Source organism: Adiantum capillus-veneris, chromosome 27, assembly GCF_014529385.1.
Source record: "Adiantum capillus-veneris isolate H3 chromosome 27, ASM1452938v2, whole genome shotgun sequence".
Classification (NCBI taxonomy): Eukaryota; Viridiplantae; Streptophyta; class Polypodiopsida; order Polypodiales; family Pteridaceae; genus Adiantum; species Adiantum capillus-veneris.
Genome location: NC_140957.1, coordinates 16382881 through 16397195, shown reverse-complemented (window position 1 = coordinate 16397195; position 14315 = coordinate 16382881). Strand labels below are relative to the sequence as shown.

Genomic DNA, 14315 nt, shown 5'->3' with positions numbered 1-14315 from the left:
CCGGACCGTATGCGCGCAATGTTGGTATCGGCGCGTAGCTCTAGTCGGGGGCAACACGCTGCACTTCTCCGCACTCGATTCCGACCACCGTAGCACACGTAGCGTCAAGACAAGCTCACACTCTCTCTCTCGTACACAGTACGCTCACTCACAGACTTAAAACTTGTTTTAAAAATGACAAAAGGTTTTTTCATTAAGGTCAAAAACTGGTATATATACCTTACAACTTCTCAAACCCTAAAGTTCCACAATCAACCATCTACTCAATCTAACTATCAAAACTGGGATACAATCTGGAAACTTCTGTAAGTCCCAATATTTACAAGGTGAAAAATTGGGTTTTCCTCAATGAATGAATAATTACAAAAATAATAGTCCGCCGAGTAGTTAGATGCCGTGGGGTGTGTCCAGCTTCTAACAGATTCCCAATTGTAAATGGGAAAGAATATATGTGGATTTTATTGTGGGTTTACCAACCACTATACGTGGTCATGACTCGGTATGGGTGGTAGTAGATCGGTTGACTAAACTTTGCAAATTTATTTCAATCAAATCCACAATTATAATTCCAAAGTAAGCTAAGTTATTTGTTGACAATCTGTATAGGCTATACGTGTCACCCAACAATATTGTGAGTGACCGTGATCCCAAGTTTAACAGTCATTTCTGGAGGGTTTTGTTTAAATGATTGATTACACAACTCAACAACAGTGCTACAAATCATCCAAAAATAGGTACCTAATACTCCACATAAATACTCTTGAAGATATCCAGAATGACCCTACACAATGTCCAATGCCAAGGGTGTCAAGATGGAGTATTATTCTTGCAAAAGAAACATTCAAGTTGGCTAAACTAAAGGCTCCCACCATCCAAGGATGGTAAAGCCTCATAAGCTTACATGATAGAGACACTCACAGAAGCTACACAAATGTTCAAGAGAATAATAGATTTGGCGTGTATTATGCTTATAAAGATAGCTCGTCTAATGCTCACATACATAGAGACCTTTCAAGAGGTAGAGCAATTGATGACATTTTTGGAAGGGAACAAGGGCTTGTGCTAAGTTCTATCTAGCCAACTCTTAGATGAATTTCTCTACAAGTTTTATGCATAATTAATGTTTTTTTCATCTTACTACATGCAAATGTTTAAAGATGCATTCTATACACGGTTCTTCACTTTCAAACCACAAGATCTTTGGCCCCATCATCAAAAATCACCAAGCCAAATTCATGGGATACTCAGCTATCAAAGAAAAAAACCATGCAGTTCATTACTCTAGCCAAAAAGTACCTTCGAGATAGATATCACAAAGCATTGGAGGAACTACATAACAGACACAAAGCCATCAACCCGCACACTACCTCACCAACAAGTAGCTATCTTGTGGTGGATGACATAGACAAGAAGGGAGGAATGTTAGGTGCACATCTAATCTAAGAGTCGATAGTTCCATTATGAGTCATTGCTGTAAATTTTTTGTATTTTTTTTTAGCAACTTGGAAATTAAAAGGTATTCCTAATGGCTTCAAAAAATTAAAAGGTATTCCTAATTCAAAGATTCTTCTCAACAACAAGAAAAACGATGCGTTAGTTTATAGCACATAACAACAAGCAATGACAAATCACATAGATTTGCAACAATATTAGCTCAAAAGGACGGATACAACATTGAGAGAGAGAGAGAGAGAGAGAGAGAGAGAGAGAGAGAGAGAGAGAGAGAGAGAGAGAGAAGCGAAGAAAACGCTAAAGGAAAAATGAAAGAGAGAAAAAACACCTATTTATATGGGCACAAAAGTTCTTTTGACTTTCCACCTTCATTTCTCTTTTGAGTTTTCACCTTCATCTGTCTTTTCATTTCCTAAACTCACCCTTCACTTATGCACCTAATATGTTTTGAAAGAATTTTTATTTTTCTAAGATTGAGGAGACCTAATCAAATTAATGTAAGTTGTTATTTTTTGAGTCTATATGTGTACTTATGAGACGAGCAGAGAGGGAATAAGTGATTCCAAGTTGTATTACCTTGATCCTAGCCCCATATGGGCTAAGAGATCAATTATTTTGACCACAATTCTTTTGGCTAAGGTATAAAAGACAAATTTTGTAAAAAATCTTTGAGTTTTAGATGATGAAACATATGTTGCTATCTCTTAGCACTATGTACACTCCCTCTACCTTTTGATGCTTGTATCTCTCTCGTGATTGTCCATTTGGAATGTTGTCTGCTTTTGTGTGTCCACAAGTGAAAGCTCTATGCAATAACATAAGTCTCTTACGATTGTTTTGTGAGTTTCTATCACTAATCCTCTTGCTAATCAACTCATAACTCATTATTTAGGCATTAACACTGCATTTTACTCATAGGAAAGGTACAAAGACATCAAGGCTAAGCTTCTAAGTGCATTCTAGACCAAAGCCAATTAGGTTAGGTCTGCCTTGTTGATAATAATTGCCTTTTTTGCAAGTGGTCAAAAAGTGGATTTGAGGCCCTATGCATGTGTGTTTACACCCTACCTACTTGTCCTATAAGTTTGGTACAGATTGGGGATTTTGGATTATAGTTCTACAAGGCTTCACAAGTTCATACAAATGAAGGGACGACTATCCATGTATTTGCAGTATTTTATTATGATGAGTACGGTGCAAAGTGGCTTCTTGTTGGATGCTATCTAAGTACTCTAAGAAAACTAGAATATTGGAGTGATCAAGAGTATAGAAAGATAAGGAAGAAGGGCTCGTTGGCATGCACTGAGATCTAGTTACAAACTAGATTGGCTAGGATAGTAATGATGCCAGATTTGTCTGGATTGAAGGCATTGTTGAGGGAAGAAATCAAGCTTGATGCCAAGATGAAGCCTTGAGTAAAGCACGAGAGGGCCTCAAGGGCACCGAATATCATGGTCACAAGCAGCTGGCTCCGTGTTGTAGGCTAAAGACAATCCAAGAGTGACGATGACATAGAATAGAGCTCAAAAATAACGATGGCGATAGTCAATGCTACAAGGTAAATCAAGTTTCATAGCAAAGACGAAATTGAAGTGCACATTGAGCATGCAAAAGGGAGCAAAAAAATCGGTGCCAAGCTGTAAGCAAATTAACAAGAGGTGCTAAGCTCTATGGAAATTAACAAGCTTTAGATGCATGTTGGAGCAACTTGAAGGCAGTCGAGAGGGATATCAACTTACAAGGTGGCTTGAAAAATGGCTAAACAAGATGCAGTTCCTTGCCCAAGACAACTATAATGTTGGAAATCACGCCTTGAAAATTTGATGCTTCCCCTTCGAGTCTCTACAAAATTTTCCTTGTCCTCAACTTCCCATGAATGGTTTTAGCAGTATTGAGCCTTGGCCTTTTGCTAAAAAAGATTTTCCACCATTAAAAAAATAAAATAAATTCGTGCCCGTTTGGAAATTTGAAAGGCTGGAGAGAGAGAGAGAGAGAGAGAGAGAGAGAGAGAGAGAGAGAGAGAGAGAGAGAGAGAGAGAGAGAGAGAGAGAGAGAGACCGCTTGATCTAACAGAGAAAAATATGCAATGTTCAAAAAATATAAAATAATATAGAAGGGATCTAAAGTGCTATGATATCGGCTATAGGAATTTTAAGGGGTGAGAAAGTGGAAACATGCAAATACTAGAACGAACTCCATTCACAATCACTTGAATTTTCCATACAGACCAAAACATTATCTATCCACGCAATCCTAGTAGGTTACGGGCTTTTCCCATATGCTCATACTCGTCAAGTTGTGCTTAACCCCAGCATTTAGTATCGAGATGGATTGCACCCAACCTATCCATTGGCTATGCATTACAAGTGGCTGGTGGACCTAGTGAGTATGCTTGTGGGAATGTGGCAGATGAGGTATATGGTGCTTTCCAAAGAAGATCTGACCAACCAGATGGAGGGAAGAATGTTGAGAAACAAGAGAATGAGTGCAGTGTGCAAATTTCTGATGATATATAGGTACGGATGCATGGTTTATGCCATTAGAGTTGATGTATGGATAGAAACATGTCATGCCATTAGAGTTGATGTATGGACAGAAACAGGTCATGTCAATAGAAGAAGCACAATTTTCATAAACTAGTCTACCTTGGGAAACAAATTGAGTAGAGAGGTCTGCATGCATTAAGGATTTGATAGCTTGAGAGATGCAATGAAGATATTAAGGTTGCCAAAGAAAAGTCAAAAGAAGCAAGGCTAAAGAACAAGGAGGGTTTTGACAAGAAGCACACACTAAGGCCCAGGGACATAGAAAAAGGACACTGTGTATTGTATGACAACAGTCTTGAAAACCAGTATATATACAACTCTACAAAAAATGGTGAAGCGATGGTTTGGATTGTACATTGTCAAGCATGTAAAGGACAATGCTACCTACAAACTATCTGAACTAGATGGAGCACAGCTAAAGGCTCCAATAGCAAGGAAGCGAATTAAGTTGTCAAAGAGGCGTGCTTTAGAGATCGAGATCGAGGACTATAATTTGGACTAACAACTTGGCAGTGATGATGAAGAGGTCGATGAAGAAGAAGATCTACTGATAGTGCTAGATCAAGAAGAGCTATAAAGTGGGACATGCAAGAGGATGTGTACGTGCAAAGGGGTTTTAGCTTGCCACCAAGAAGAAACCAAGCCAATGTCTGGGATAAGTGTGTCTCAATTTTTACTGGATTCAAATAGAAGTTTATGAAAGTCGGTTATGTGGAGAATGAAGAGGAAATCACGAAAGGCTTGTTCTCTGTAATAGCAACTACTAGGCGTATACAAATACAAGTATCCCAACAATTTCATGTTAGGTTCTCTCACCATGTCAATGTTCTCTACCAGGAGGGAGTCTCGCAGAGCAAGTCCCACATAGAGATTCGGTGCCTCTCTTGCAGCTTGTGGAGCAAACCTGAAGTGTTATGTCAGAGGATAACAAAGAGGGAGGAGGAAAGCGAGGCCAAAGGTAGGGAAGGAAGGCTAGCAAACACGAAAGCAGCACAAAGTTTGCATGCGACCACTCCAAAGATTACAACTCAGATTAGAGAAACGCCCTATACAAAGCCACCCTTAATGGCTACGCACTGGTTGATCTTTCATTTTATTTCTCGGAATCTCCACGATAGATTCCATGTAACTTTTAATGGCCTAAAAACTTGTGTGTAGCGGAAGTTAGCATGAACATAATGGGCATTTCATTAGAATAGATTCCTAATGAGAATTACAAGAGTGCTTGGGTAGAGAGAGCAACAAAAAGCATAACACCTAGTTACATAGCATGAACAATACTTTCAAAAGAGAGAGAAATTAAGCTATTGACAACAGTTGACGATCGGATTTACATGGAGCCGGTCTCCCCTCCAAAAGGCTTTGTATTATGGTTTCTCCCATCAAGAGAGACATTGTACAATACAATTCTTTGTGTTCCTTCAACACTAGCTAGTGCAATGAAGATGAAAGCTTCATGCACCAAGCAAAACACTTATCAACCACAACATCAATTGTCTCCAGTCTCAGACCCAAGACCTCACACACCTTCGAAGATGGTGAGAGCTAGCGGGGTATGAGAGTAGATTGAGAGGAAGAAGGAGTATTCTTAAGAGAAATATGTACATCTCCTCACATAATCACTCATATTAGCATAGCTTAGCTTAGTAATTAGCATGGTAGAGGAGATGAGCATTCATTGAAGCTTGGCTCTTGGTTGGATTTGCATCACAAAGCCAAGAGTTGTTGGTGTAGGCCTCCCTTCTCACAAGCTTGGAGTAGGTGATAAGCTTTCCATTAAAGCTTGAGAAGGAGAGAGAGTCTTCTTTACTTCACACATGAGATTGTGTGAGTGTGTGTGTGATAATGCCTTGCAAAAATCAGCCCCCTCTCTCTCTTGGTCGACCCCTCTTGCTATTTGCTCATGCTACCCTCTCATTGGACCTCCCTAGGGCTAGCCAATGACAATTAAGCAGCATAAGTGATAGCCTTATGACATGTGTCCCCCTTTCCCCTTTTGTGAGAGCTTTAGGTAATTTAATAATTCAACTAAACTCTCATTGGACCCCTTTGCCTCCTGGCCAATAGGAATCAGGCAAGCCATTGGGCTGTTGAATGCTCATTGGACCCCTTGGGAGACTGTCCAATAGTCTTTTAGAGGGCTTAATTCTCATTGGTTCTTTTATTAAGTGTTTTTAAATTAATTAGACTAGATTTACTCTAGCCTAATTCTCATTGGTCCACCTCCAAGGCCATCCAATAGGAATTGGGTACACCTTGTGGGCATCTGGGCTAGGGAGCTAACATGTGTCCCTCATTCCCTTTGTGTAAAGGGAGCTTGTGTGTGTGTATGTGACTTTCTCTCTCATCCCCTACAAGCAAGGCTCGCCCCCTCCTATGTAGGGATTGCTAAAGACTTTTGGGGCACACACAAAGCATCCAATTTTTCCAAAGTTTGACCTTTGGACTCAACCTTTGAATTTTGGAACCTTAGCATTTTGGAAGTCTTAATGGGCTAAACCTTAGGGTCTTTTAAGCCCATTATTGCACATGGCTCTTTTGCAGATGGCCCCCCCTTTGGATCCCTATTTTCCCTCCTTTGGATCCCTATTGTGGCCGGTCTGCTAGCTTAACCAATATTCTAGCTTTTTCTCCCCTGGCACTTCCCCATATTAAATGATCAGTTTAACATGAGAAAATCATTTAGGAGAATTAGATATTGATTATTATGACATTCCACCACATCCTTGCCTTTTCATACAATAAAACTAAAACCACAATTCAAAAGCTGGATTTGAACTCGCACAATGGCGTGTATAATAAGGGTCATTGCTCTAACCAGCTCGTACCCGGCCCGGTGGTGCTTGAGAGGTGCACTTCACCAAAAAAAAAAATCTTCTTCTAGCCCAACTCCTCGCGGCATTGGCACGTCTATCTCCTACGCGAGTTGCCAACGCTTGCCACCTTCCTCTATCTACTTGCCCACCACCTACGATCTGCTTGCCCACCACCACTTGCAATGTACCTTACACTTTTCGTTCGTTGCTTGTCTCTCTCAACTCGCCGTATTGTTGCTCACTACGCTCGCCTTTGCTAATTAATCAAAGCAGGCATCTTTTGGATTCCCTCTAATGCATATTTTCCAAAATGTGTACTGCATAAATACTTGTCATTAATCAATAAACAACAAATGTAAAGTGGTACACCCTACTAATAAGAACATCGAGTGTCACCTCACGTGCACCACCCAATGTGACGTGTGAAACAACGCTAAGGTTAACAATGGAAGTGGTTGTTGAAGAGAGTAAAAGGATCCGTGAAGGAGAGAGGGGAACTAGTGCTTATCCATGCAATACCTTTGGGTGGTGGGGACCTTTGGGAGCCCATCCTGGATATGAGCAAAATTTAGCGACTCTTGTAGTGGTCATCCACGTGAGCAAAGTGGACCAAATCGGATGCCACGTGGAACGTGCTTGGACGGACCCCTTTTTTCAATGCATTGAATAATTTATTAGTTGATTATTAAAAAGGGGATGATGATGATGTGATGATGTCCAATGCCCATAGCCTAGGGCCGCTAGGCTATACCCATTTTATTTTACTATCAGAAAAGGGCGAGAGAGAGGTACAATCCATACGGCAACAACTAATCTCTCACATTGGGGAGGAGATAGATTAAAATTCTTTGCATAGGTATGTGCCTCCACAATAAATTTTGGACAAATTCTCACATTGTGACTTACCTCAACATCATGAGCTTCTCCGAGGGAGGCACTGCGTACCTAGCTAGGTACGATTGGGGGCAGGGGATAGCTGGCCCGGTGGGGGGGTCGGCGGTCCGTTGCCCCGAATCGTACCTAGCTAGGTATGTGATGCCTCTTGAGCAGAAGCTCAGGATGTTATGCATTGTATGAAAAACACTGAAAAGGACTCTGTTTTCCTACATGAGAAAATTTCTAAATCTTCTTGTGATCTCAAGCTTATGGTTTTTCTTCTAGGCTAAAATCTCCATCATAATTTTCTCTCTCTCTCTCTCTCTCTCTCCATCAGAATTAATCCATTTGGATATCTATTGAAAATGGCTTTAATCTCAAAGATTAGTACTAGTCAAGATGTGCCTCAGCCCTTATAATCTTTTCTTTTTCTAGCCTTCTTTTAAAAAGTCATCACCATTGAATTTAATCCAACCTCTACTGATCTGCACTGAAAATGCTCCCAATTATATAATTCACTCTCCCAATTCAACCCGCACTTTGAGAACGCCAAACCCGCTGGCATTTTGTTAGGCGATAAAGAAATTGCTTTTTTTTTTTGAGAAATTGGCGCTCGTGCTGCCTTTTGCAAGAAATGTTTCTCTGGAGTCTGACGTCCAAATTACCGGTAAATAGCGGCTCGTAGAGTGAGCAAAAGGAGCGGTAAAACACATACATGCCCAAATCTTCTGCAGCAAACAGATTTTATATTTCTCCAAAAACTTTGCCCATTTCAGCCTCGGAGAAGTCGAGACTTAGACCAAGGCTCTATTCGTACTGTCCTCTGGCATGCATCGCAGCAGCACACAGTTCTTGCCTCTTCTCCCGGCTAGATCGCCTCTCGTTGCAGCGTACGTGTTATTCGTCGACTTGTCTGCGCAGGTAGGTTTGCAGCTCTCCATTGATTCTTTGCTTTTCTTGCCGCCCCCTTGATCTCCCTCAACGCTCCTAATTTTAGCTCATCATCTTGATTTCTTCCTTTGGAGCTTGTTTTTCAAAATCCTCGGTTTTCTCGACGACGACCATTCTTCCCTCCCGCTTCATTCCGTTTTGCTTCTTGCATGCACTTGCAGTCCCGAATGATCAATTTCATGAGACGGTTTAGCGAGCAGCAGCGTTGTCTGGTCTGGTTGATCTGATAAAAGGTTCAGCAGCGTTGTCTGGTCTAGTTGGTCTGGTAACCGGTTTGTCTCCGCTTTTCTGCTCAAATTTTCATCTTCCATCCCTCTATTGTCTACATTTATCGGCTGCCCGTCTGCCAAACGTGTCGCTTCAGCTATTTGTTTATAATTTCTCGAGTACCAGTCCAATTTGTGTGTGCACGAGAGAGAGAGAGAGAGAGAGAGAGAGAGTTTAATGTCTCCCGCAATTTTCAGGTGTACCTGCAAGAGGTGAGGAGGAAGCTGATCTGAGCAGACACTCTCTCTCTCTCTCTCTCTCTCTCTCTCTCTCTCTCACGCACACGCACACGCACACGCACACGCACAGAGTCAGCAGTTAGAAGGGAAGAATGCAGGTAGGTTCTTTCACAGCGTGCAACAAGGTGTGTGTTGCACCCGGATCTGTTGATAGTTACAAAGCATACGCGAGGCCTTCGTACAGAGCATCGGCTGTAACCAAAGCACTTTCCAAGGGAGTTGGATCAATCTCACCAAAAAGATCTCTCAAAAAATTGGTCTCATTGACACCTTCTTACAAGGGAGAAGTCCAAGGCCCTTCCCTGATGCTGTCAGGGCCGAGCAGGAGGAATGGACACAAGCATATACCAGTTGCTAGAGCACAAGCAGCAGGTCAGTACTTGATGTACTATTTTGGAACCTGTTTGTACTCCCTAACAAACTTTGTGCTGCAAATGTAAGTCCTTTTCGAGACTTCTGTTGTCTCATGGCATTGGAATTGGCAAGAACCAGCTATTCCCACAAGCATTCAGAAGCATAGATGATTCTTTCATACAAAGCACAATCAGATGCTAGAGAGCTGGTTTTTATTTTGGACAATATGTTTTACCCATTTCTTGCTTGTGATAGTACTGTTATGGTTTTTTTGTTTCTGTGATTCATAGAGAGCCTTGAAGCTGTAAAGAAGTTACTAGAGTGATTAATAATTTGTATTTAACTTTAGAAGGATCGGTATGAATAGGTACAGATGGGCCCAATGTCGATGGTACATGTCCCATCAAGGTTCCAATGGTCCCTCTGTTGTCGCAGTGTTGCCAAACCTGAGACTGTTGGACAACTGCCTGGGATTCGACATGGGACAGAGCTCTCCTCCAGAATCTACATAACATAAATTGCCTCTCATTGACTATGGCTTCGACTGTAAAGTCATAATTACTCCACTAGAGTCAGAAAGTTGCTTGTGGTATTCTCAGAGTACTCATCACATGCTCTACCATAGAAACCCTTCGATGTTTGGCAACAAACTGTTGTTTTGCTGTCCATTTTCTTCTGCTTGTCACCATTTTATACCGCAAGACAGTGCATGCAATTAGCCTTGTAGGAAGGTGTCACGTTGAAGAGGATGTGGTGAATGTTGTAGCTGGTGGCCAAAATGAGTTTTGCCAGTTTGCTTGAATTTTGCACACCTTCATTCCGTGCATGTCAGCGTCTACAAAGCCAAGTGTTTAGGGGATGTTCTCTTAATGACAACAACAATCAGTTAAGCATGAAGTGTCCATGTGGATCTGAGACAACACAGTGTGCACAAGGTTTTTTCTTGGTCTTAGTCTATTGTCTGTGATTGTGAAGTTTCAAGGGAGAAAACATCTATGAAAGTATGTTTGGGCTGCAGATGATGAAGCTGGGAAACCACTTGTGTCCTCTGGAGGCACGGTGCTTCCTTATGTTGGAATTGCTTGTTTAGGTGCCATCCTTTTTGGTTACCATCTTGGGTAGGTTTTCTTGCTCTCACATTTCAGAGTTCTTTGTTTTTTTTGGGATCGTAGCACTTGATGATACTCTTTTTGGTTTTTCCTCTTGGCACTAAAGGGTTGTCAATGGAGCTTTGGAATACCTTGCCAAAGATCTCAACATTGCCACGAACACTGTGCTGCAAGGTATTCTGGACAGCTGCCCCTCCCAACCCTCTTGTCGCTAAGCTTGTAGAGCGCAGGTTATTTAATCTGCTTGCTTTATGTGCCCCTTCTTACAGGTTGGGTCGTTAGCTCGACATTAGCAGGAGCAACAATAGGCTCTTTTACTGGTGGTGCCCTAGCTGATCAGTTTGGCTGCACTCGCACCTTTCAGCTGGATTCAGTTCCTTTGATTATTGGGGCAGTGCTCAGGTTTTATTTCTTGCCTCTCTTTTATTCTGTGAGAGATGATGTTTCAGATACCCAAATTATGGATTTTTACGGTGGTTGGTCAAATGAAAGAATAGAATGCGTAAGTGCTATAAACATGGCGTTGAATCCCAAAGGAAGTGTGCTTTGCTTGAGATATTATAGAACACAAGATAATTAACTTGGATGCTGGATATGGCAGTTGCGCAGCATCTGCCTATCACTGGAGCGGGGTGTAAAACTATAACCTGAACTCCAAAGTTTCTGGTATTTTTTGAATACAGTGCTACGGCGCAGAGTGTCCATGCAATGATTATTGGGAGGTTCCTTGTTGGCCTTGGCATAGGTGTTTCTTCAGCTCTTGTGCCCTTGTACATCTCCGAGGCAAGCTTTGGATTCAGGTCTTAATATCTTAAATAATGAGTAGTAGAAAAGTCTTTTTACCGTTTTTGTGCTTTCAGATCTCACCTACCGAGATCAGAGGTGCTTTGGGTTCAGTGAACCAACTTTTTATTTGCATCGGCATCTTAGTTGCCCTAGTTGCTGGCCTCCCATTGGCAAGTAACCCTGCCTGGTATGCTGATTATCTTCGAGAGCGTCTTGTCAATACATTTTGGAATCGGATTCTTAGGCCTCTTTTGACTGAAGATTGCTTTGATTTTACAGGTGGCGTACAATGTTCTTGGGTGCAGTCATTCCTGCAGTTTTAATGGGTTTTGGAATGTTTTTTGCTCCAGAAAGCCCTCGATGGCTTTTCAAGGTATAAATTACCAGCTACAAAAAAACTCTTTTAGCAGATCTCTAACCATTTGCTGGAGTTTAATACAGTTTTCTCTGTGGCATGGATCATTTAGATGGCTTTTAACTTTTATGCATGTTCCTTCCAAATGTAGCAAGGTAAAGTGCCGGAGACTCAGATCGCCATCAAGAAGCTTTGGGGAGACCAGAAGCTGGAGACAAGCATGGCCAGTTTGCGAGCAGGCGGTAGTGATACAGGAGGGGAGGATGCAGGCTGGACGGATCTTTTGAGTCGCCGTTATTTCAAAGGTTTTGTATATGCTGTCAAATGAAGATGTGATTTCTTTTTAAAAACTACCTCGAAGGCAACAATGCATGTCTAAAAGTCTTCCCATCTTCCTTCAGTGGTGACCATCGGAGCAGCTCTTTTTTTATTCCAACAATTTGCGGGAATAAATGCTGTGGTCTATTACTCAACGTCCGTCTTCAGGAGTGCGGGCATCACTTCTGATGTTGCAGCAAGTGCTCTGGTTGGAGCAGCCAACGTCTTAGGTATTTTATTTGTAATTGTGTTATCATGCATTAGATCAGTTTAGAAGTGTTATGATGGAAATAAAAAAGAATCTTATCTGAGATGAATGCTCCAAACTTGACATCCTATTGCTACCTTGTCAAGGTACAATCGTTGCATCCTCCTTGATGGACAAGCAGGGACGGAAGAAGTTGCTCATCACTAGCTTTACAGGAATGGTGAGCTACGTTCGCAATGAATTTTCAGGTAATCAATTAACATTTAGCATTTCTGACTTTTTTGCGTTGATGGTGCAGGCTTTATCAATGCTCGTGCTGTCATTGGGGCTTTCTTGGCCACCCCTGGCTGCTTACTCAGGAACTCTTGCTGTTCTTGGAACTGTTTTGTAAGCTTTATCTTTTAAGCTCAAAGTTTGTGCCATGCTATTCAAAGGTTTATACGTGCCAACCGTCGCCACTCTTTCACTGTGCAGGTACATTCTGGCTTTTTCACTAGGGGCAGGCCCAGTGCCGGCTCTTTTATTACCAGAAATATTTCCTTCCAAGATTCGTGCGAAAGCTGTCTCTCTCTCTCTTGGCGTACATTGGGTGAGAATGCTTTTTTCATTGTATGGTTTGTCAAGATTCTGGTATCTTCTCTGACTGGTGACTCTTCTGGTGTATGCCAATCAAAAGACTAGTCTGTTTTGTACCCTTAGTTGAGATATTAGAACAAGATTTTGCAAGGAGTAAGCTTTGCTGATTCACTGAGATTGGGTGCTAAATTTACCACAATCTTTCTTAGGTGTCATCAAATGTGCCACCTGGGACATGAAGAAAGAGATTTTGCATGGCATAAGGGATGGTTGGTATTAAATTAAAACTTGTGGAATTTCTTTGGTGGGAGTATCTGACTGCATTTATATGATCATCTAGCGTCTCTTTTCCTATTGGGGCAGCCTAGGGTTGGCTTTCACCACGTTTGATACACCCGGGAATAAAAGAAAAGTGTAATGAGTCTCTAAACCCTTACAAGAGTAAAGTGCAGAAAAATAGGAATATCTGCAAGTGGAGTCCTGCTCAATAGACTCTGCCTTTGGAAATTCATCTTCAAGAAAGTAACTGGGTCAATTTACAGGGTTGAGTGTTTTGTCAATGTCCTGTTTGCGGACTGCATCACCTCCTATATTTTGTGACTTGGTCTTGTTTTACGACTTTCAATTATTTGTGATTTTATTCTCCCTGCTTTATTACATAGAATGCACTTACTATTTGCATGTGCATATATTTAGGGAATGTTGATAAGCTTCTCATAAAAAATTGGTATTCTACTAAATGCTCAATTTTGTCACAGGTCACGAACTTCATAATCGGCCTCTACTTCTTGAGTGCGGTGACCAAGTTTGGTATAAGTACTGTCTATCAAGGATTTGCAGCTGTCTGTCTTGTGGCAGCCATTTACATATCACAGAATGTGGTGGAAACCAAGGGAAAATCTCTTGAAGAAATTGAGTTGGAGCTTGCTCCTGCAGTTTGAGCTCTGGTTCTTCATCACTAATGTTCCAAGTCAAGGTTGTGAGGTACTGTCGTTTGGCAAAAGTCCCTTACGCTGCTTTGATGAGTGTACCTTTGAGGCGTCTGTTTTTCCATGAGCCTGAGAAGCTGTGGGTCATAATATTGACCACAACAGAGAAGGGCTTGTTTGTTTATAATCTGTGTCTTTTGAGATGAGGTGCCAAGAATCAGCTGGCATGACCGAAAAAATGCTATATGTATTGAGTCTCAGACTTTGCAGTCTTGGGTAGCCATTTAATAATAGTCAGTGTCAAACTGAACTCTCTCTCTCTCTCTCTCTCTCTCTCACACACACACACACACACACACACACACACACACACACACGTGTGTGCACTTCACTGAAGTGCACACGCAGAGTGTGGTAGTATTTAGTCAATACTATGCGTGATGGAGCTGATGGTTATTTTGTCTTGTGGCCTGTGGGTGATTACCAAGAGTTTGTGCCTTACACTTTCCTTTAAGGGTGAATCTGGGCTTATC

At 41.6% G+C, this 14315-nt stretch overlaps 1 protein-coding gene across 1 annotated transcript; it reads left to right on the top strand.

Moving 5' to 3' along the window:
* The first annotated feature begins 8348 nt into the window (after positions 1 to 8348).
* On the top strand, positions 8349 to 14092 carry LOC147421561 (plastidic glucose transporter 4-like). Its single transcript, XM_086502421.1, has 15 exons — positions 8349 to 8611; positions 9106 to 9120; positions 9246 to 9519; positions 10520 to 10619; positions 10717 to 10784; positions 10880 to 11012; positions 11294 to 11393; positions 11471 to 11583; positions 11676 to 11769; positions 11903 to 12056; positions 12153 to 12299; positions 12424 to 12497; positions 12576 to 12664; positions 12752 to 12866; positions 13612 to 14092. Exons 1-15 carry the CDS (start codon positions 8519 to 8521, stop codon positions 13792 to 13794), a joined length of 1752 nt encoding a protein of 583 aa, XP_086358547.1. The 5' UTR covers positions 8349 to 8518; the 3' UTR covers positions 13795 to 14092.
* Positions 14093 to 14315: the final 223 nt, after the last annotated feature.

Excerpts from the sequence above, each read along its gene's own strand:
- LOC147421561 (XM_086502421.1), top strand. The coding sequence starts at position 8,519 with ATGCATCGCAGCAGCACACAGTTCTTGCCTCTTCTCCCGGCTAGATCG. Across the intron at positions 11,394-11,470 it reads TGCCCTTGTACATCTCCGAG|ATCTCACCTACCGAGATCAG; the intron begins GCAAGCTTTGGA and ends TTGTGCTTTCAG. Across the intron at positions 12,665-12,751 it reads GCTGTTCTTGGAACTGTTTT|GTACATTCTGGCTTTTTCAC; the intron begins GTAAGCTTTATC and ends TTCACTGTGCAG.